Source organism: Nanorana parkeri, unplaced genomic scaffold (assembly GCF_000935625.1).
Source record: "Nanorana parkeri isolate BGI_ZX_2015 unplaced genomic scaffold, ASM93562v1 scaffold192, whole genome shotgun sequence".
Taxonomy (NCBI): domain Eukaryota; kingdom Metazoa; phylum Chordata; class Amphibia; order Anura; family Dicroglossidae; genus Nanorana; species Nanorana parkeri.
Window position 1 is genome coordinate 1,457,014 of NW_017306460.1, and position 24,509 is coordinate 1,481,522.

A 24,509-nucleotide genomic window follows, 5' to 3' on the forward strand; every position below is an offset into this window, starting at 1 on the left:
GCACCGGTGCCTGAGGCTGTGGGGGGGGGGTCCAGTGGGGTCCAGTCCTGGGCACCCTCCAGTGGAATATGGGGGATTGCAGGGTCGCGGTGTTAGAACAACGGGGTCCCGCACTGTCGACTGGCTTCTCAGTAAGGGGGCGGGTCCTGTGACTCACCTCCTCTCCCTAGTAACAGGCGGTGGGAGAAGAGAAGTGTGTGTCACACGCCCCGCCCCCTGCAGTGCACACACCAACACCTTCTGGCTGCTGCGATCCTGGCTGGGTGAGTCCGAGCAGCGGCGGCGGGGGGGGCGCTTGAGGAGGGGGGTGATGTCGAGGGTTGTGTGCTGTGATTTAATTTAATTAGACAAGAGGATTTTAATGGGGAACATTACACCAGTCCCCATTATAATCTATTTCTCTGATTGCATGATTACAAACAGGGCCTCTGTTCTATCAAAGTTTGTGACTATGTTAGAATGTGTGACCGGTGACGTTACCCTTTCCCGTCACCTATGCCATGCCGCCCCTGGTACAGCTGATACTCATGTGAGGGGGCCCCCAGACCCCTCACATGGGTACCGGCCATACCCCCCTGATGGCGTTGTTCTATCAAAGTTTGTGACTATGTTAGAATGTGTGACCGGTGACGTGGCCACACATTTTAACGTAATCCCGCCCAGTTTTTTGATGGTGGAACGTGTGACCACCAATAGGTGAAGAATTCCAACACTTTCTCAGCTGTTCCGGGGCAGATCGCAAATTGCATGTGCAGGAGAACATGCTATTTGCGATGCCTGGAACTGATAGGTCCTGAAATGTCACTTCTATCCGACTTTGTGAGTACGGTGGAATGTGAGATCGCAGTTGCAGAGTCGGAGAGAAGTGATATTTCAGGACCGATCAGCTGTTCCAGGGCAGATCGGTTCTCCTGCACATGCGATCTGCGATGCCGTTCTGCCCTGGAACAGCCGAGAAAGCATTGGAATGCTTCACCTATTGGCTGTCACACATTCCACCGCCAAAAAACTGGGCGGGATTACTTTAAAACACGTGACCACGTCACCGGTCACACATTCTAACGTAGTCACAAACTTTGATAGAACACCGCCATCAGGGGGGCATGGCCGGTACCCATGTGAGGGGTCTGGGGGGCCTCTTACATGGGTATCAGCTGTACCAGGGGTGGCATGGCAGAGGTGACGGGACTGGGTGGAGAAGGCTGGGCCCTAGCAGCAGCAGGTAAGAAGAGTTGGAAGGAGGTACAGGGAAAGGGACCCCGATAACCAGTCCACCTGGGACCCTGCAGAACCCACCATAGAGAGTCTCAGGTAGTCCGCCACTGCCAAGACCATGTGTCAGAGCGGGGAAGATGGGCGCGGTCGTATTCATCACCCGATGTGGAGTTCACAAACGGAAGGAAAATGTTGCCGAATTTCATGTTCACGAATATATATGTACATACATACATACACCAGTTGTTGTACCCCTCATACTCCTGTTGGCCCATTACTATGATGGGCTGCACTGGCAAATAGGAATGTATAGGATGTGGGTGGGGACATGCATACTCTGTGCTTGGTGCAAAGCCAGTTCTCTAGAGTTCGCCCAAGCCTGTGATAGGTATGTGTGGACGCTTCTAGATATCGCCTCTTTATACCTTTTAACAGCTTTTTAAAAATTTTAAGTCACTTTAAAGAGTTGGGTCACCTTCTATTGCCATAATTACCTTTTATTCAAGGTGTTGAATAGAAATCAGGTGCTCTCTACAGTAGCCAGAGAGAGGGGGTTGGAATGTGGAATCTTAGAGGGAAATAGAGAGAGGAAGAGAATAATAATTAGGATGGCAACTGCTGTGTGAAATAATCACAGTCTAGCGCTGGGTAGATTAGCCTCAGGCTAATGTATGTAGGAAATTGAAGTTTGATTGACAGGAGTAGATAAGGAAAAATTGTGGAGTGAAAGGAGAAAACATTAGGAATTTTGTGTCAAAAGCCAATTTGCTACGTTCTATAGATGCAGATTTTTTTGTTTGAAACAGACGCTACGAGGGAGAGTTTACCTTTCCTTTAATTATATGATAATTCTCAGCGCTGTAAATAAAGGAGCATTGCACACGTCTTTGCAGTTACTTAAGAAAAGATGAAAAAGTGCAATTAAGCTAAGAATATAGCTGGGGATGCCAGTAATTTGATCTCACGATCTCTGCAGACGTATGGCAGGGACAGTAAGCTAATTACAGAAGCAAGGGAATGAGTTCACTGGGAAATCCTGTCTGCACATTATTGTACTTCATAGCCTGGTCATTAATGAGGACCTGTTCCCTAGAACAGCCCCATGCCTCCTTGCAGATCAGAGACCTCTCCTCTTCTGGGAGTGTATAATTACCATCTATGCTGAACCAGCTCCCCTGCCCCTCCATCCATAACCTTTTAGGCCCCGTTCACATATAGCGAATTGTCGCGCGATTTCCGCCGCGATATCGCGCATTTTTGCCGCGCGATATCGCGAGAAGTCGCCGGCCAATGTTATTCAATGGAGCTGTCTTAACTCCATGTCGCGCGTCGCTCGTCGCGGTCGCAAGTCGCTTCTACCGGACCCTTTTTTCTGCGGATTTTGCGCGATTTTGCTTTTTTTCTATGGAGCCTGACGGGGAAGGTTGCGCTACCGTCGCTGGATAGTCGCTGGAACGTCGCCCCGAAAGTCGCGCTATCCCGGCCGTGCGGATCCGCTGCAAAAGGTATGTCGCTAGGTGTGAATGGGGTCTTATGTAGCAGCCGAGAGGGGTGGAGCTAAGGGCATACTTTCCAACTTTCTGAGATGAGAAAGAGGGACACCTTTCAGCACAATGTATGTAGGCAATGGACACACTTCTGCACTACCCCCGACCCCCTTCCCCCAAAGCTTATACGGACCATTAACAATGTATACGCCAAAGACAGTTGGTAAATCCCATAATTGTTTTTTTTCAACATGATTTTTTCTGGCTTTTCACAATAGCATAAGATAATTAAGTGATAAGATAAAGGTTTTAGAACAGAATAACATAGTTTTTTTCATACTTAATATAACCTTTTTCATAAATGATCTGTACAGCAGACCAAGAAGAGGAACATATCGGGAATACTATACACCAGTGACGTGCGGTGCCTTCTGTGCTGGTTGAAGCATCCCCCCAGCCCGCGCAGCTCCGTCCCGTACCACCGAAGCTCCGCCCCTGTCACACCGAAGCTCCGCCCCATCCTGACGAAATCCATCCCCCAGCTGGTAACCAAGCTGTGTGGAGAGGAGATAGGGAGGAGACAAGGAGGAGCCTCCCTGTCCCTCACTTGCTCGTGACTGGTGACGCTTTGCCATTGGTCCAAGCTTTCCAGCTCACACCTTAAACACAGAGTAGAGGCTATGACATTTCTTGCCTCACCAAGTTAGGTTACACAAGCAGTGGGGAAGCCACTGCTCTCCATAGCTGAAGATTAAAGACATTGGGACTGTGCAAAAGGGCATAATCATTTATGTGTACCTAGGGCAACCTGGTCTTTAACTACAGACCTGATTTCAGGGAACCTATTCATATAAATCACAGAAGACTTTGTGTAGGTGTATTTGTAGCAGAGATTAATTGTCACAGATTAAATGTAGTGGCCTTTTTGTGATAGAAAACCTTAGTTAAAAACTAATTACCATTACATGCTGCATTAGCCTTGTTAGCTGATAGTGATCTTGTTTTTAGCAGTTACCGTTGGTAATTAAACTGCATACAAAGGCCATGTATAAAGTCAGAAGTGTTAATATTAGATACCTGCGATGCTGCAAAATTCTTAGTGGAAACAGTTATTTTCTAGCATATTAAAGGAGAACTATGAGGTGAGTGCTTTTCACTCACCTCATAGTTCTAGCCGACTTGTGACAGTGAGACTGTCACAGGTCGGCTCAGTAGATTAGGAGGTGAGTGAACACATACCGGGTTCGCTCGCCTCTCGATCCTGTCACGGCTCTCTGAAGTGACAGGGGGAGGGGCTGGATTCCCCTCTCCCCGCTCCGATCTGCCAGCGCTGACTGGCGGAACGGACGGGGGAGGGGGCGGGTACAGCTGGCTCTGCCTCTAGATAGGCAGAGCCAGCTGTCACTCACGCAGCTGGGCGGATGCCGTCATCTAAGTCGGGATCCGCTCCGGCTGCGGCGTCTCAGTATACCGCGAGCTAGTATACCGCGAGCTGTAGCTCGCGGTATACTGAGCTTAGGGTAACGGGAGGACGCTAGTTTGTGTCCTCCCGTTACCCTAAGGAGAACTATGGGGAAAAACACTGACCCCATAGTTCTCCTTTAAAGAAAGAAATGTAGATGCCCTGCATTCACAATTATCACATTTTAGCTGGCATGCTTATGTTAGAAAAACACAAGGTGTAATCTTTTGGTCAACATAGACGCACATTCCTCCAATCTTTATAAACTGACCACTATATGCTGGAAAAGTAGCTCTTTAAATCAGAACTCCAGCCTGACCTTTTTGTGTCCCATCATTCTGTCATCTCTGAGCCTGATGAAGGGGACTCTTGTGTGGCCCTGAAAGCGCTTGCCAATGAGAGACAGCGATTGTCAATACATGAATACTTGCTGATTTTATCATCGTGTGGTGTGCTGGTGACATCCTTCTAAACTATCTACATGTGGCGGCGCCATCCGCGTTCATTTCGAGCACCCATCTGCATATTATGGGAGTCCCGGTAAGGAGTATGGCAAGGTTTTTCTTTTCGTCCATCATTCTGTCTGTCTCTGGTGTTGTGCTGCTCTTTAGTTTTTTTCTCCCACATCACCTTTACCTCTGTATACTAGTGAATTTTTCTTTAAGGGGCATTGTAGCAGGTACACTAATTGTCTGTATGGTTCCCAGTCTCCCATTAGCCATACTGACCGTTATAGGTATAGCACTTGCGGCTGTGTCCTATGTGGTGCACAAAACCTTCGTAGAGCCAATTTCATCTAAATGAGAAATTGTTACCTGCAGAGCCCACACTCTCCCTGGTTGCACTAAATCCCTGCACTCATAAATTTCTCTATAGAATTTAGCATGTTGCCCAGGGTAATGTCTGTGCAGGGTGATGCGCAATGCAAAGACATGTAATAGCATCTTGCCTCTTCTACCTGTGCACCCTTAATCCGGAGACTCAGAAATGTCTCTCCAGCAGTGTTGTTGTGTTGCTTTCTATGCATAAATAGAGTGTTGCTTCACAGTGAGTGTGTGCTGTATTATCCACTTATATATTTCCAATTCCCTGCACTATCCAAAGAGAAAAAAAAATGTTGCCTTTACCTCAGGGGTCCTCAAACTTTTTAATCTGAGCGTCAGTTCGCTGTCGGTCAAACAGTTTGTGGGCCAGACTGGGGTAAGTAGAAATGCCTGTATGTTGGTGGTCCGTTGGAGTACCAAATGCCCCGATGTTGATTGTCAGTGGGAGTAAAAAATGCCACTATGCGTGAGTAAAAAAATGCCTCTGCCTCAGTGGGAGTAAAAACTGCCCCTATGCCTGTGGTCAATGGGAGTAAAATATACCCCTATGTCAGTGGTTAGTGGGAGTAAAAAAAAACCCATGTCGGTGGTTAGTGGGAGTAAAAAATGCCCCTATGTCGGTGAGAGTTAAAAATGCCCCTATGTCGGTGGTTAGTGGGAGTTAAAAATGCCCCTATGTTGGTGGTCAGTAGGTGTAATAAATGCCTCTGTATCAGTGGGAGTAAGAAGTCCCTACAATGTTAGGGGAAGTATAAATGCCCCTGTGTCAGTGGAAATAATAAGTCTCTGCTGTGTCAGCGTTCAGTGAAAGTAAAAAAATGCCTCAATGTCCCCAAGAAAAATAGGTCCCGGGGTGTCAGAGGTCAGTGGAAGTAAAACATCCCTATGTCAGTGGGAGTAAAAAAAAAAAAAAAAAGCCCCTGTATCAGTGGTCAAAAGGGGTAATAAATGCCTTAGCATCAGTGGGAGTAATAAGTCCCTGCAGTGTCAGTGGAAGTTATAAATTACCTTGTGTCAATGGGAATAATAAGACTCTGCAGCGTCAGTAGGGGTAATAAATGCTCCTGTGTCAGTGGGAATAATAAGTCCCTGCGGTGTCAGTGGAAGTTAGAAATTACCTTGTGTCAGTAAAGAGAATAATGTTTATGTGTCAATCAAAGAAATGGTGCACTTGTGTCAGTAGGAAATGGTGCCCCCTCACTGGTGTTCAGTGATCACTATCAAGACTAGAAAATTGAACACAATGATCTATGTGTCTTGTCATAAAGGTCATGATCCGCATTATGCCTGCAATTGTGCCAATTCATATGTGTACAATGTCACACAATTAATATATTATGGCAGTTAATGTCATCATTTACCCACGCCCTTCTACCTCCCATACATTCCTGCTAGCCTGTTGGAATGATGGACTGGCTCACTGGCCATTCGTAATGTGTATGGAATCAAGATGCCACAGGAATGTGTAGGCACCTCAAGTTGCTATCACCTTAATGACATACCTAATGACAGCTTTTTCTTTTAAATGCAGCACAAAATCATGCATTTGCATCAAGCTTGGAGTACTTTGAGAAGCCCTTCAGTAGTTGTGAAAGCATTTCAAATCTGAAACAAATGGATTATTGGATGACACATTGCTTCATGTAATATTGCACTGCTTGCTTTTCAAAAGCCAGTGTAAATGAGTCCTAAAACCCATGATTCAATGCTTTGGTAGCTGTCAGTAGTACATATATTAAACCTATAGTTAAATGTATGACTCAGCATGTTGGAAGAAGGTGAATACTGAGTAAACATCGACAGAAAACAATATACTATCAAAAAGAGAATGAAACAAACAAAAAAAAAACAAACAGAAACCAATATACAGTATGAATTAATCAGATAATATATGACCCAGAGCAATGGTTAGGAAAAAAATCACATCAGTGACTAGATTAAAATTGGTGACTACTAGCATGTCAGAATTCTAAGGCTCGGGGAAAAAAAGAACAAAGGCATGTCAGTAAATATCACAAAAAAAAGTCACTGCCTGGATTTAGTGTTATGTTCTGGGGTTGCTTCAGTTGGTCAGGTCTAGGTTCAGCAACGCTATGTGCCCAAAAAATGAGGCCAGCTGTCTCCCTAAATATACTGAATGACCAGGTTTTTCCATAAATGGATTTTCATGTTCCATGATGATAATGCCAGGATTCATCGGGCTCTTGTTTAACATTTCAGCACTGTTCTGATAAGCTTATGCAATATCACAATACTTATCTTCGTCCAGAGTTGCATTAATTTTTCACCAAGATCTTGTGATGATGGGAGAGTCGGACCAGTGCATGAAGTCTTCTCCAGCACATCCCAAAGATTCTCAATGGGGTTAAGGTCTGGACACTGTGGTGGCCAATCCATGTGTGAGAATAATGTCTCATGCTCCGTGAAACCACTCTTTCACAATTTGAGCCCAATGAATCCTGGCATTGTCATCTTGGAATATACCTGTTCTGTCAGGGAATAAAAAATCCATTGATGGAAAAACCTGGTCATTCAGTATATACAGGTAGGCAGCTGACCTCATTTGTTTTCTCACATAATGTTGCTGAACCTAGACCTGACCAACTGAAGTAACCCCTATAGGTCTTGCACCATTTGTTTAGCTAACTCCAGGTGATGATTTTGTTTTGGTCCGCCGGTGTATGTACCTAGCAGGGCCACTCGGATCCTGTAACACACTATGGTAGCCAAAGCGTCTACAGTGTCTTACAGCTTCTTCCAGGTCCAGTGACAGCTGCCATGCTAAGTGACTTTTTTTCTACTGTTAAAACACAGAATTTATTAAAACTAGAGCAGTCAGAATCTGAAGCAGTTGCCCAGGGCAATCAATCAGCTTTTCTCTTTAGTTTGTTCAGTTAAGCTATGAAAATGAAAGAGAAGCTGATTGGTTTCCATGCACAGCTGCTCTAGATTTTGTCTGCTCCAGTTTTGATAAATTCCCCCCCCCAGTAAGTTTGGAGAATCATTCATTCAGCAAACCCCCAGTATTTTTCTCAATCAATGCTAGACATTTTCTGATTGGACAAGGGGCCATGCCGTGGCCAGAACCACATGGCACTGTCAGGGATAACAATTTCTGTAGCTGGAGTTCAGCTTTAAGCGGCAGTAAAGAGAGGTTTAAGGAAACATAGAAATGGAAATTTAATCGCATGGATTACAGAACACAGAAGATGATAGAAAACTGGTCTGGTTTATTTTAAATTAAATCCCAAATGAAAATAAGGATTGTATTACAGGCAAGAAGGGACAAGTGTGGAATTTAGTCAGAAAAGGGGAGAAAATACAGAACACTATATGCTTGAAAACTGGAATTTATAATTTCCCCTTTATCACAGAAAATGTCCTGAAAGGCAGAGTTCCACATTAAAAACACAGCTTTAGGCCCTTGAGGTACAGGGCAACAATTTAAATACATTTTGCTAAGTGACACAAAATGCTTGATGTATGAAATGAGTTGTAAAGGTTACCTTTTGTTTCCCAAACCAACCAGTCAGCATTAATGCCAAACTATCAGCTTTAAGGTTTAGGTCAGAAAATGAATTAAGGTCCAACTATGGTCCAACTGCCCATGCCACTTACAGTGCCCTTTGAATGTATTCACCACCCTGGTGTTTTTCCTATTTTGTTGCATTACAACCTGCAATTAGAGGAGAATTATGACCTAAGGGCAAATAAAAATACCCCTTTCCATGATTGTAGTAGCATTCTTCCTTTTTTCTAAAGTCGCAGCACATCACAGATAAAATTCTCAAAACCTGTAGTAAACGGCCATCTTCAGTTCTGCTCCGAGCTCCTTTCCTCTTAGGGGGCGTTAACCGTTGATTAGCCCGCCCACAGCTTTTTTTACAAATTATCCCATTGCTGTGGCCGCGCTTCCTATCATCGTGCACAGCTGTGTTTTGTCAGCGTGTGCACGCTGGCATTTGTGAGCGGGAGGCAGAGTCTGAAGTGAAAAGGCAGCAGCAAGAGACAGTAAGAAATAAACGGACTCAGCTTCCCTGCACATTCAGTGCTCTTTCCCCTCTCTCATCAGCGATCCCCAGTAATTAGGATGTCAGCATCACACAGGGGTAGAGAGAGGGGATAAAGAGCCATCCCTCTCTCCATCATTTACCAGAAATAGGCAAGTCCATATATGGTGATAATTCACTGGGTCACTGTCACTGGGTATCCCTGCAGACTGGCAAGCATCCGATCAGCAGACATCTCCAGTGACATCATTCACCATATATGGACTTGCCCATCTGTGATAAATTATGAAGAGAGAGCTTCTGACCCGGGACAAGATCTTCTCAATGCACTGCACACTACACGTGAAGTAGGCGGGGCAGATGGAGAGGAGGAGAAGGTGCAAAATCATTTTGGCAGGCTAGTTTGGCAAGAGTACTGCCACATATCTCTTTATGCAGTAGGCATATTGGGCTTTATTCATAAAAGGTCAGTGTGACTTTTAGAGCCTGATTTTTGGATGTTGGCAGATTTGTCCTTTTCACATTAATCACTATTATTTTTTCACATGGAAATATATCTGTGTAAATTGTGCTAATCATTACCATGGGAGTTTTCGGTCTAATTCGTCAACTGGTGTCATGCAATTTTTTAAGTGAAAATGTAATTTTAATTTTTTTTACTGGATGATACAATAAAAAAAACAACAACTGATTGTTTAGTCCAGGGGTAGACAGCCTTGGCACTCCAGCTGTGGTAAAACTACAAATTGCATCATGTCTCTTCCTCCGGGAGTCATGCCTGTGGCTGTGAGAGTCTTGCAATGCATAATGGCACTTGTAATGGCAAACACAACTCCCACACTAGGTATGTTTAATAGAAGCTGTTCTATTGCTTATTATTTTATTTTATCCTTGGTAAGGGATAAATATCAGGAAAATAAATTCTCATCATTGTCAACTTATAGTACATAGCTGCTAACAGATGTACAAACGTATAGATGATGTGTCCTGCTACTCCACTCTTTTATTATTCTTTCTTTCTTAATTAAAGAAGAATTCTGGGAAAATAAATTCTTGCACTGCAAGGGTTAAGTGCTTGTTTTGTCTAGGGAGCTAAAATAACAGAGTTATACTCACCCCAACCACAATCAAAGCTGGCTGTTAGACCTCCGCTCCAGTGGTCTAAGGTCCAATGAGTTATCAAATTCTATACAGTGTATAGGACGTGCAGACGCCGAGGAACAAACCATTGCTGGACTCCTGCCCTAGGGGTTAAGAGGAAATCCCCTTTCAGTTGTCGCTGCAACCCTCACCTCTTGTTCTAGTGACAACTCTATAATTTTTGATTTCACATCAATTTCTCTTCCAGTGACAATGCCACCAGGACAAATAGAGAGGGTGAAAATCCTTAGTGTGGAAAAAAAGCAGGACTGAAAACCAGACAGGGCTTCTAATTTTTCCCTACCCTATCAAAAACAAAAAAAATATACACTTTAAAGGTGAACTCCAGGCAGATGTTATAGACAGAAATCAATGCAGCTCAATAATCATTATTACATCATTAAGGGGGGTTATTCACAAAGATAGCCGAAGAATCAGCCGTAGCTCTGGCTGATCCTTCGGCTAGCTTCGGTTGCGGGAGCCCTTCGGTTCAGTTGAACTGAAGGGCTGCTGTACGGGCTATTCACTATAGCCTGTACAGCTCCCGTAGGTGGCCGAGCAGCTCTCCCGAGCCGAAGGCATACGCTTCGGCTCGACTGAGCCGAAAGTGACAGCCGTAGTGGGGCGAACGGCAGGCCGAACCCCTCGCAAATGACAGCTGGGCGGAGCCAGCCGTGATCTCAGCCCAGTTGTAATGACAGATCAGCGTCCCTAAATGACCTTGGGAAGCTGAACTGTCATTAAAAAATTACAACTGGGCAGAGCCGGCCGTGACGTCACAGCCTGCTCTGCCCATTTGTAATTCATTGGCCGGGACCTGCTAGAAAAATCGGCCAATAGGAAACAGTTGGGCGGAGCTAGCTGTCCCTGCTAGCTCTCCCCAATGAATTTTCTTTTTTAATGATTATTTTTTCTTTTTTTTTAAACCTTTCTTTTTTTTAAATGTATTACTTATTTACATTTTTAAACATTTTTTTCAACTTTTTTCATTGATTTCCTATTCTGCTCGGTACCAAGTAGGTACCAAGCAGAATAACGAGCTGAATGACGCTCGGTGGCATTCGGCTATTCACTCACTGCCATTCAGCCCCTATGTGAATAGGGGCGAACGGCAGCGAGTGAGCTGCCGGAGCTTCGGCTCAGTCGATCCAGATGTTGGATTGGCTGTCAGCCGAACATGCAGAGCATGTTCGGCTGACCAAAGTGGAGCCGGAGCCAGCCGATGTACGGCTGAAATCAGCCGTACAAGCTTGAAGTGAATAGCCGAACATCTTTCGGCTCCCTTCACTTCGGGTAGGTTATTCACTTGGCTGCCTTCGGCAGCTTTGTGAATGACCCTGTAAATGTATTTTTTAAATACTAGCAGTGTAAGTACCTAAATTTGACGTGGTAACAGCTGTATGCAGTATCTACATAGAAGGGCTGGAGTGTTTGATGAAGAAGCAGAAAAAAAGAGTCAATCAGTTCATGTGCTGATAAGAAGCATGCTAATAGGAAGAGAAAGCAGAGTGACAGAGTGATGAGTTTATCACTGTGCTGATTCTCCTTTTACTGTCCAGAAATAGACTGGGGGGTCCAGGGCAGCCTGGGCTCAGAGGAAGTGGGTTCAATGATGCTGGCCTTTAGACTAAGGGCATCAAGTGGCAGGAAAAAAAAAACAATCTCTGCATCAAAATACTGCATCAAAAGCTGGTTTTGCTATTTTTCTTTTATTGGACTGTTCACTTTTATCCTGTCTTTTTGGCTGGATATCTACTTCAATAATGCAAAAATAAAATCACGTGGAAACGAACTGTGCAAAAAGTAGGAAGGAACCTGTAAGTAGGAAATGTTTCATGTGGTTCATGTATCTATATTGGTGAATCATTCTGATATCATACATACACAACTGTTTGCAGGGTGCAGATACAGTGCAGCTACAGTAACATTCACTTTGTCTTGTCTTACAGTTGGGAAGACGTCTCTTATCACAAGATTTATGTATGACAGTTTTGACAACACATATCAGGTAAACTATATATATTTTGAGTCCCTGATTCTTAGCATCAATGTTTACGTGGAATATTGTGTCCTGGAATAAAAAGATTTACAGACATTTATTTCACTGGGAGCTCAGCTGCGGATGTGATAAATTTACACAGTGTCCTGACATAAAAATAGATAACAGGGATGTTATTTTTCTACGTTTCTAGAATTGACTTGTAAATACAAATCCTTCCAGTTGGCTCCGTTTTGAAAAGCTGCAAAGACAAAATCCTTCTGAATAATATATGTATATACAAATATTAAATAAGACTGCTAAAATCCCACAAAATAAATCATTTATCGGAGGTAGTTGGTGGGCGATAGGTTTCCTTTTATCTGTTATGAATGGATTAACTAACCAGTGTAAATTCTGGGTCAGAGAAGCTTCAATACTTTATAAAAATAAGAGAAAGTTTGAGTTAAAACAAGAAAAAATTATGTTATAGTTTGAGAGAAAAAAAAAATGAGGTTGCAATCTGTTTTTGAACAGCTTGCAGCACCAGCTGACAGGCTGCAAAGTCCCTCCTACCGGAAGGATTGACGGCATTGCCTCTGTTCATGAAACCCTCCCACTGTGAGCTATAGTGTCTGTGAGGGGGAGCATGTGAGACACAAATAAAAGAGGATTTGGTTCAGTCAAGGAAGGATGTTTTTTGTTTATTTTATGAGGCTTGTGCATCACACAGTAACTAGATGTAGTACTTGTTTAGATTGTCATACGGGAACCTTTAGTTATACTTTAAATGTAAGACTTAACAGATGTAACCCTTAATCACTTAACTCTGTGATCAATGTGGGCCAAGATGTCAGCATTATGAACAAGTGATCCTGGAAATCTCTTATATAGTATACTGTATACGTAGATATAGGTTGCCCTTATATATCCCCTACCTCTCTATTTATGCATACATAAACTATAAAAGTGCTTCAGTTCATTTCACTTCTTTTTTTTGTTATTTCTATAGGCTACAATTGGAATAGACTTTCTGTCAAAGACAATGTACTTAGAGGACCGAACAGTGAGTATTTGGAGTCTCTGTTACATACGCAGCTTCTACCAAGTCTACAGTATTTTCTTTTCTTTTAAAGGTATATAAATACGATGGAATTGAAATATCAAGATGAACTACATTACCTATAGTGCACAGGACTTCATGGATTAAGTATGTAGATCAGCAGACTGATTTACATGTGGCCTTTGGGTTAGTTTTGAATGATATGTTCTCAATAATTTAGCCACTGAACATACAGTATATGTGTGTGATTGAAAAGAGCCCCTTAGCACTTCAAAGTTCTATAATGGTTGTGAGTTAAATGTCACCGCTAAATAAGTGCTTACAGTTGGGGCACAATGAAGAACATAGGTGAGGATTTGCAATTTAGCAATAAATTCCCTACTCTGTCCTTTCTCTTCCCAATGTGACAAAAGCTTGCAATACTGTAAAAAAAAAAAAAGAAAATCCCCAAAATTAACATATTTTGACATTCTTCACATTATAAAATAAAAAGCTAAATGTTACAAAGTGTTGCTGTACAGATCTTTCTGACAATGAAGTCTTTAACTTGCTTACTTTGTTGTTACAAATTAAATGAAGCATTTCTTGGCTCAAATTGAAGTTCTTGGCATGTGTAATACCTCCATATGCTTTAGCTGGCAGGAATGAGTGTTGTGCTATATTCCTATACAGTATAGTGCCATGTACCAAAAGGACGCCACACCCGAACTGTAAGAGGAAAATCATTGTAACAGATAGCCTGCTGGGCTCAGTTACCTCAGGTTGGAAGTTGATATCACTGGTCCAAAACATTTCACCATCTTGTTAATCTTACTGAATCACACAGGAATCCATATTTACCAATTAGATCCCACCTATGTTTAGATTTTTTTGACAATAAAAGTTTGCTTATGCCTTGTTGTTATGGGTTATAGCATATGTTGATTATTTTCCTTGAAATACATAAGCAATTATCCTAAGGCACATTTACTATGTTGTTTTTGTGTTTTATTCCTTGCTAAATAGTATTTAGTAACATGCTCTTAACGAGATAGTGATCCCTAACTCACTGGAAGCTCAGTATTAAATTGCAGATTAGCAACAGTCAGCTCAGGAGCAGCAATGCACAACATATAGCCAGCTGATTAGCAGTAGGGGGTAAAAATAATCGCATTCTGACATTATGGGAATCAGTGGCGTAGCGTGGGTTGTCAGCGCACTGGGCAAGGCAAGTACTGCGCCTCCCTACCCCTAGTGCGTTGTGACAGCTCCGGTAGTCAAAGTCACAGTCTACCTGTCATCTCTGATGAAGCTCTTCCAAACACACGCAGAGACCACAAGGCTGAGACCCAACCTGACTATTATCCAACACTGGAGCTTTCGCACGAACTCAAGGAAAATATAAGGGATATGGGATATCAAGTAGGAAGTCACGACCAGTGCTCAGGGGACCAGCTGATTCTGCAGGAAACTAAAACGTTTTAACATCAAGGAGCAGCATCCATTCTAAGTGGTTTCATCAGCATTTGAAATAGCCCAAAATCCTTTTGACTTTAATATCACTTTAAGGCTGGGTTCACACCTAGGCGTATTGAATATGCGCGTCTGTCGCGTGTTTTTTTTACCGCGATTCGCGGTAAAAAAGTCGCGCGATTCCGAAGGCTACTTGGCTGAATCCCAATGTAAAACGCCCTACAAAACAGCCCAAAGAAGTACATGTACTTGTTTGAGCGTAGGACGTTTTGTAGCGCGTTTCAGACGGGCGGAAATACGGAAAGGTGTGAACCAGACCCATAGAAAACAATGGAATTTTCATGTACGTTTTGTTGAGCGTTCATAGAGCGTTGAACACGCGACAAAACGTAAAGGTGTGAACGGGGCCTAAGGCTGGGTGGGCGATGCAGCAGGTGCACCTGTGCAGAGAGATCGCCTATGCTCCCAGTACAGGACTTCTTTCTCCCCACCTATGTGATGATGGGTGCCTGTAGTAAAGGGCTCCTTGCGCTCACCATGCCTGCAGTATGTGTACCAAGCCATGTTGGGGGGGTGGGGGGGGAGACCCTGGCCTCCAGGATGTCAGCTGTGAATGGCCCCCAGACATCAGGCACAGCACAGACAAACAGCGCTGGATTCGGCTGACATACTTGTTGTCTTCTTTCTAGTTGGGGCAGGTCATTTTCCTAGGTATTGGGAGTCCGGGCACACGAACGGGTTCACTCAGCTTTTTCAGCTTGGCTGTGATCGAGAGGGAGGTTTAGGTGCTCAGGTGCCTGTAATTGGCCAGACGCTTACCCCTTTGGGGGAGGGGGCGGGAACCCCGTGCTGTGATGTGATTGGCCCGCCTGGGCAAGTAGACGGGCACACCATTCCAAGGAGGATTGTGCACCTGTTTCTTTCCTTGGGTGTTTCTTGAAGCCCTTGTCTGAATGTTGAGAGAGCAATCTGGGGCTGGGTTGCTGGTTGGTGTGTGGCCTGAACGGCCCTGCCCGCATCGCCCCTAAAAATTTGGCACCCGGGGCAACTACCCCTGTGGACCCCCCACGCTATGCCCCTGATATAAATCACATTTATTTCTCAGCCATGGCATGCTAGGGTGAAGAGTATCCACCTGGGAAAAGGGTGAAGAGTTTGGAGAAGGCAGGAGAAGTGAACAATCTAGGATAACATAGCTGAACTGGAAAGTGAATTTTTCCAAATCAGCTATTTTGGCCTAGATTGTTCGCTTCTCCTGCCTTCTCCAAACTCTTCACCCTTTTGTACATAGCCCTGTTAGCATTAAAGATTAGAAGAAAAAAATATATATAAGCCTTAACCCCCTTTTAGGCTCTTGGAGATTCTTATGCACTAAAGATAATGGAAAGATCACTGAACATTGTGCTAGTAAACTGCCTTACACAACACTACTTCCAAAATCTGTTGTTTCTTCTGTGACTTGTTACATGTTATCTTGTCCCAGGTTAGACTGCAACTTTGGGACACCGCTGGTCAAGAGAGGTTCCGTAGCCTCATCCCAAGCTACATCCGAGACTCTACTGTTGCTGTGGTAGTTTATGACATAACAAGTGAGTAGTTTTTCTGTGTTTTATGTCCAAATATATGTAGAACATTGAAAAGATAATAACTCATAAACTAAATTATGTAAAATCTAGGGATGCACCGATACCGGTTTTTCGGTATCGAGTACGAGTACCGATACTTATATTTCGGTACTCGTCGATACCGAGTACCGATACCGCCACTTCCGGTGGGCATAGAGCCGTCTTACCTAGCAATCAGGAAGCCAGGAAGGCTTCTTGATCTTCCCAGCCAATCGGCATCGAGGCCGGCCAAACAGATCTGACAATATGGTGACACGACCCGGCACCTAATTCACCTCACATAGATACGTATCGCATTCATTAACGTACCAGTCTCTCGGCCAGCACTCTCCAAGTGGGCAGACACCGCTCTCCAAGATCTCCCCACGTCTCCTGTGTACAGCGCCCACGTGATCGGCGCTCAGCCTGCTACTGTGCATGCGCAGACTGCCCAGCACTCGCATTCAGAAATCCTGTGCATGCGCAGTAGCAGGCTGAACGCTGATCACGTGAGCGTTGTGCAGTGTGCACACAGGAGGCGGCAGATCTGGCCGAGGAACTGAATACAAAGGATCTATGTTAGGGGAATTAGGTACCTGCAGGGTGGGTGGTCGTGTCGTTATATTATCAGATTTGTTTGCCCAGCTTGACACTGATTGGCTGGGAAGCCGGCTTCATGCCAGCCAAACATCATGGAGCCAGGTTTCGGGCTCCATCTTTCCTCGCGGCACTGCCAGTCAGAGGAAATCTTCCTCTGACCGGAAGTTCTAGTATCTGGAAAGGTATCGGAGCATTTGGGCGAGTACGAGTACTCACCCAAATACTTGGCATCGGCACCGATGCTAGTATTGGTATCGGTGCATCCCTAGTAAAATCCATAACTTACTAAGTTATATATTGGAGAGACTAAAAAGAACAGTAGGAGTTTGGTGTTGACAGCCCCAGTCTCTGCACAGAGCTTAATTTCCCATTAGGCACTTACTCGCATTGGTACTTAGGGCTTACAAAGGTTTTAGGACCTACAGAGGTAAAATTATTGATTATTATTGTTTATCAACATTGGACAAGGAAGACAGGAAAGCCATTTAATTATTTTGGCATTAAAGTCACTAAGTCAAACTCTTCAGGTGTGGTATATGAACCCCCAGGTGATTATATTACCCCCATGCCCAATTTATGTGTACTGACTGACACCTTGTCTATGTATCAACAATCAATTTCCATCTCCTGTCACAGATGGCCTCCAATAACTCTCTAAACAGACACATTCACCTGATACACAGTAGGACATGATCCGAGATGGCATTGTGCTTGACATCATGCCTACTGTTTCATTACATCGCCCCTTGGTGGGCTCACATCTGCACTACTGCATTAGGGAAGCTTTCATTGATCATTATGAATAAGTCTGGAGTAGGGCAGTGGGTTCCAAAGGCCTATGAGCACTGGGCCTATGAACACAAAAATTCAGCCCTAATTGCTATTACACAGTCATGCCCGAATAATGGCACCCATGAGCTATTGGGCAGCAGCTCTGATAGTTGTCCTTTGTCACAGCAGTAGTCATTGATTGTGGGTAATTATATGGTTGGAAATTGCATATGCATGTTCTTTATATACCTGTGCATCTTATCCACTATCACTTAAGACTTGTTCTCTTGTGTCTTGCACCAAAAAAACAAATTCACATTTTTCATATTAGCTCCTTATTATCAGTGACAGCTGAAAGTCAAATTCACATAGCTTTTCCTATTAAGAAACTAGAGTCTGATAAGACCAACATAGAGCTAGAGTTATCACACAGCCGCACTTACTGGCTTACTACAGTAATGAAGTGAATATTGAACATTTAAAAGATAAATATGTGCAGGTTGGCATTTATTAATGCTTCATTTATATGAATTTATTTCTAGCACATATTATGAAAACACATGCTTATTGATATTCTAGGTTTTCTCAAATCATTCTTCTTATTAACATACAATTTCTCCTGACAGTAGAAATAATAAACCAATTATGTAAAAAGACTATTTTACTAGCAGACATTCTAATTCTAACGGAGGCATCTGTACCCTGTACGTGAACCTGGAACTATTTACCCCACTTGTCATAGATAAAAGAAACCGTTCTTGTTAACTGGTCTTGTATTTAGATTAGGGGTTCACACTTCATTCTGACTTTTCTGATCTGCATGCTTGCTCTATGTCAGTGATTCAGCAATTATTGAATCCAGCCAGCCAGGCAACAAACAGTTTTAAAAGGAGTCTAGCCAGCCAGCCAGCCAGGCAACAATATCTACACCTCCTCCCTTGGTCAGTTAATAACCTCACATGGCTTCCAATACCATCTCCATGCTGATGACTCAAATCTATCTTTCTACTCTACAACTCACCCCCTCTGTGTCCTTGCGTGTCACTAATCTACTAACTGACATATCAGTCTGGATGTCATAACACTTCTTAAAACTAAACCTTTCAAGAACTGAGCTCATGGTATTTCCTCCCGCCTGTGCACCTTCCACAAACTTTTCACTTGAGATTGTTAACACAGCTAACCAGTCCTCCCCCCATGCCAATGTGCTAGGTGTCATCCTTGCCTCGGTCCTCACCTTTCTTCCCCACATCCAATCACTATCCAAATCCTGCCGCCTTCACCTTCGTAACATCTCCAAAATATGCCCCTTCCTCACCAATGAAATCACAAAATTACTCATCCACTCCCTTGTTATATCTCGTCTTGACTATTGCAACTCCCTCCTCATTGGCCTTCCACTACACAGGCTATCCTCCCTTCAGTCTATCATGAATGCAGCTGCTGGACTCATCCACCTAACCAACCGCTCAGTGTCTGCAACCCCCCTCTGCCAATCCCTCACTGGCTTCCACTCGCCCAGAGGATAAAATTCAAAATATTAACAATCACTTACAAAGCCATCCACAACTCTGCCCCCGGATATATCTCAAACCTCATCTCAAAGTATCACCCTAACCTTTCCCTCCGCTCTTCCAAAGACCTCCCTGTAACAGGTGCACTCGATCACTCACCTGTTCCTCGTTCCAGGACTCCTCCCCCACTCCCTAGTTAAGGCTGAATGTTACACTTGCCTGACGTTCGAGCAAGTGTGAAGACGCCAGGCAAGTTCCTGTATCCCAGCACCGAACCTCTTCCTCTTATTGGGCCGGACAGAGCCCCTCCAAAACCACCAGCACATCCTGCTTTGACTTCCCTGCAATTCGGTCTCCACTACCTCCTTCATCCCCAGCTTCAGCAAGGACTATTACAATCTGGACTGCAGTTACTCTAAAGATCCACCGGAGGGCACCAACATTCTCCTTATCATTCCTATCAACTAAAATAGCAGTAAGCATACCACAGACTGTGATTTCCAAATGCTTGCATATTGATAGAACTGTGCATAGGGATAACTTGATTGCTCCCATTGATTGTTGTCATCCTTCACCCCACTAATCTAAAAGGACTGCTCCCTACAATAAAACCTCATCTATTTTTCATGCTAAGTAATTGTTGCCTAACTCATTACCATAAGACTGTAAATTCACTGTGGTGTAGGATTGCACCCCCTCCTCATACTTCTGCAGCTGTGATCCTCCACCTAAAATAAGACCTGTGGGGTCTGGTTGTTACACTCCTGCTTCCCAGCTCCCTAGTCAACTCCTCTCATGCTCTCCTCCAGGACTTCACTAGAGCTACTCCCATCCTATGGAACTCTCTACCCCAACCTGTCCGTCTATCTCTGAATCTGACTGCCTTTAGGCGATCCCTTAAGACTCGTCTCTTCAGGGAAGCCTATCCCACCTCAACCTAACCACTGAACTATCACTATCTCAAACAATTCATCCCCACACAGCTACCGCCTCATGTATCACCTCCCCCACCCTTTAGATCGTAAGCCCTCAGGGGCAGGGCCCTCCTTGCCGTCTTGTCTTGAATTGTATTGTGATTGTAATGTCTTCCTTATATTGTAAAGCGCTGTGCAAACTGTTGGCGCTATATAAATCCTATAACAATCAGTTTCAGAAGGAATCTAGCCAGGCAAGCGGTTTCAGAAGGAGATCAGCAATAGCATCCTGTAAATTTCTCTCTCTATTACTTTTCTTTAAATGTACTGTAGTTGGCTCCAGGGGCGTCCCGAGGCTGGGTGACACCCGCCGTGACATTGCTGCGCACATGCGTGTTGACATCATCGCGCATGTGAGGTCGTCTTATTGAGGCCTGCTGGTGGCCATCTTCTTGATGGACACCAGAAGAGAGAGGAGGGGACGTTCACCCGGTGGGATGAGGTATGCCGCCGCTTCCCTCCTCTCTCCTAAAACTGTTGGGCTCTCAGTCCGTGACCGAGTGCCTGACTTTTCATAGAGGGTGACACCAAAATGACTGTTAGTCATTTTGGTGTCACCCCTCCAATGGTGGCACCTGGTTGTGGGCCGCACCCCCGCTCCCCCCTTGTGACGCCACTGGTTGACTCCTTTGTCTTCTGCCATGGTGCACACTGCTAATGGTATACATATTTCCAAAACATGAAAACAAAACAGAGCTAGAATTTAGTACACACTGGGGGGAATTTATCAAAACTGAAGCAGACAAAATCTGAAGCAGACTTGCACTGCAACCAATCATCTGCTCTGCCTCATTTTCAAATCTTACCTGAGCAGACTGAAGAGAGATGCTGATTGGTTGTCATTGGCAACTGCTCCAGATTCTGTCTGCTCCAGTTTTTATCAATTCCCCCCAATGTACTTTAAATAAAGCGGGGTGAGATGATTAGTTTAGCATGATAATCAACTTTCAGCCTCTGATGGGGATAAGTCTGAAGCACAGAGAAGGCAGCTGAAGTTTTTATGTTGGCTATATTCAGGAAAAGAAACCATTGCAATCTACAGTGTGTGCACACAAATGAATGTCCTGCCATCTACTGGAGCTGATAGATAATGCAGTGTGCGTCACTATCGGCAAGAGACCCCCTGCGGGGCAAACTCATTTTGCTAATCAGTAAAAAACACTGTTAGCCCATTAGATAATTAACTGCAGCAATTAGCGGGTCATTAACATCTTGTTAGCAGGATGTGTTTCTTTTCTTATCACATTGCTCTAAGTTGCGTTCACAGATTTGAGAACGTGTGAATAGGAGGAAAATATAGTATTCACAGAACATATCAGGATCTTCCTATAAAGGGCTCAAGTTCAGATTCATCCAACATTTTACTATGCATTTACTGACACATTAGCTTTCTGTATTTACTTGGACCATCATATAGACTTTTCTGCTGTATTTGTACAGCAGCGATTGTCATTTTTATAGTTCAAGCACGTGTTTACCTCCTCCGACAGCTGAGACCTCCTGCAATTTCTGCAGCCTGGCCACTAAAAATCGAGTACAGTGCTGTCCGCACCTGAGCACTAGACTTCAATGGGATGCACCTGTATTGAGGAGAAGCATCCCATTTAAGTCTATGGCCTGGTTCACACCTGAACGTTTTGTAGCGTGTTCAACGCTCGACGAACGCTCTACAAAACGCTCAAACATCTAAATCCCATTGTATTCAATGGGTCTGGTTCACACCTTGCCGTATTTCCGCCCGTCCGAACGCGATACAAAACGGCCTACGCCCAAAGAAGTACATGTACTTCTTTGGGGCGTTTTGGTCTCGCGTTTCTATTGGGATACAGCCAAGTAGCCCACGGAAACGCGCGTTTGCCACGCGGTTTTTTTACCGCGACGCGAACCGCGCGACAAACGTGCATATTCAATACGCCTAGGTGTGAACCCAGCCTATGGGAGGAGGTAAGTGTGCACCAGCTGAAGGGAGGACCCAGATCTGTATATTGATGGAGATAGGGAGGGGGGATGGGCAATTTTACATTTAAATGTGTACATGTACAATAAATTAAGAGTTAATGATTAACTTCCCCCTAGCTCCTAACTGAATCCCAACAGTTGACCTGACCCGGGCATGTATATGGTGCCAACAATTTATGCAGGCTTTACATACCGCACATTTACATTAACCTTCCTTAATCCCTAAAAATGAATCCTTAACATTTTATCTAACCCTAAACTATAAATCAAAATGTAACAATTTTAACATAATGCTAATCTTAAAGATAACCACCGGTAGTTTTTCTAGTTCTGATAGAGTAGGGAAGGGTTAGAACCTATGGCAGGTGTCTATTGCTGTCTGTGCCTCCAGTGGGGGAGGATATACATTTACTACTTGTCCTTTGGGCACCATGTCACTGGGACAGGAAGTGATGGGAAATCTCTTGAGTGGGGGCAGAGATTGCAACAAAGTTAACTTTTTGTTAGTATAATGTAGGAAAGGTTAGAACAGGGATGGGCAACTCTGGCCCTCCAGCTGTTGTGGAACTACAAGTCCCATGAGGCATTGCAAGACTGACAGTTACAGGCATGACTCACACAGGCATGTTGGGATTAGGATTGCCACCTTTTTTTTCAAGCAAAACCCAAACACTCTAGCACTGCGTGGCAATTTTTTTTATGGAGAATGTATAGGAGAGAGCCAGGAGAGACAGCCAGGAGAGGGAGAGAGAGAGGAGAAACAGTCAGTGGAGAGAGCGAGGAGAGACAGCCAGGAGTGAGAGCATGGAGAGACAGCCAGGGGAGATAGTGAGGAGATACAGCCAGGGGAGAGAGTGATGAGATACAGCCTGGGTAGAGTGTGAGGAGAGACAGCCAGGAGAAAGAGCCAGGAGGATGAGCGGTGAGAAACAGCCAGGAGAGAGAGAGGAGAAACAGCCAGGAGAGACAGCCAGGAGGATGTCTCTCCTGGCTGCCATAGGCAACCAGGAGAGAGAGCAAGGAGAGACAGCCAGGAGAGAGAGCAAGGAGAGACAGCCAGGAGGATGAGCAAGGAGAGACAGCCAGGAGAGAGAGCAAGGAGAGACAGCCAGGGGAGATAGTGAGGAGAGACAGCCAGGGGAGAGAGATCAAGGAGAGACAGCCAGAAGAGAAAGTGAGCAGAGACAGCCAAGAGGATGAGCAATGAGAGACAGCCAAGAGAGAGATCGAGGAGAGCAGCCAGGAGAGAGAGTGAGGAGAGACAGCCAGGAGAGATAAAGAAGAGAGACAGCCAGGGAAGAGAGAGGAGAGACAGCCAAGAGAGAGAGAGTGAGGAAGGATAGCGAGCAACACATCTGCCTGAAGCAGAACCCCTGTGCCCTTCAGGACTTATCTGCACCCTGTTTTTCAGACACCTCCTTGCTCCCTGAATTCCATTGTCTCTCTGTGTCCCGTGCCTTCTCTATGCACTCAAGTTGGAACACTAGGACCCCGTGGTTGCCTCTGTCCACTTGACATTGTGATATCTTGTTTCCAAGTTTCAGCGGACCCAGACACAAGACAGCCCCTTCCCGGACTCAAACCCTGGAGTGTCTAGGTGAATCCTGGACAGGTGGCAACCGTAGTTGGGATTTGTAGTTAAAACAGCGTTGGGGGGCCGGAGTTGCCCACTCCCGAGTTAGAACCTTGTCTTTTTTATCACTGTCTATGTCTGCCTCTGCTAGAGACACTGGTTCCACTTATTCCTTGTCCTGTTTAGTGTCACTAGGACATGATGTGAAGTGAATCTCCCTAATGGGGGGTCACAGAAAACAGTAAGAGACTGTTAAAGGTTCCAACCATGTTCAAAATCAAATAATGTTTGGTGGAGTTGGTTTAACCCTTGACTCCTTACCCCAACTATAACCTTATTCCTCAAATTTATACTTACTTAGGTACTCGATGCCGCTGCTAAATTAAGCAGTGCTTGCTTCTATACTCTGAAAAAAACACAAACACACACACCATGAAGTGTTCTATTATCATATCCCTGGAACAAAGTACAACATAAATACACAGATAATATTGTGTCATTTATGGTAGAACAGAGGTGGTTAAATAAAGCATTGGAGCTGTGTTTTTTTTAAATCTGAGCTGAACATTTTATATACAGATAATACCATTTTACCACTACGTGGCACTGCTTTATTGTGTTATGTATCAATCCAACATTGATGATAACAGTTTGCTGCAGTTAATCATTTTCATTTGACAGATTTGAACTCCTTCCATCAAACATCCAAATGGATTGATGATGTCAGAACAGAAAGAGGAAGTGATGTCATAATAATGCTTGTTGGGAATAAAACAGATCTGGCAGATAAACGGTAACAACAAATTGCTTTTTCACTATTTGCTCTTATGTAGCTATTTATAGTATCAAAGGGTTATGGGTAGGCAGTGATTTCACCAGTCTC

The 24,509-nt window shown here is 44.2% G+C and overlaps 1 protein-coding gene across 1 annotated transcript in view; it reads left to right on the top strand.

The window, feature by feature from the left end:
- The window catches only part of RAB6B (RAB6B, member RAS oncogene family), a 50,709-nt gene that overhangs the window by 15,857 nt on the left and 10,343 nt on the right, over nt 1-24,509 (top strand). Inside the window, exons 2-5 of the mRNA XM_018555334.1 lie at nt 12,088-12,146; nt 13,129-13,182; nt 16,115-16,220; nt 24,308-24,419. Coding sequence (XP_018410836.1) covers nt 12,088-12,146; nt 13,129-13,182; nt 16,115-16,220; nt 24,308-24,419 — 331 coding nt within the window. The remainder of the gene's footprint in view (nt 1-12,087; nt 12,147-13,128; nt 13,183-16,114; nt 16,221-24,307; nt 24,420-24,509) is intronic.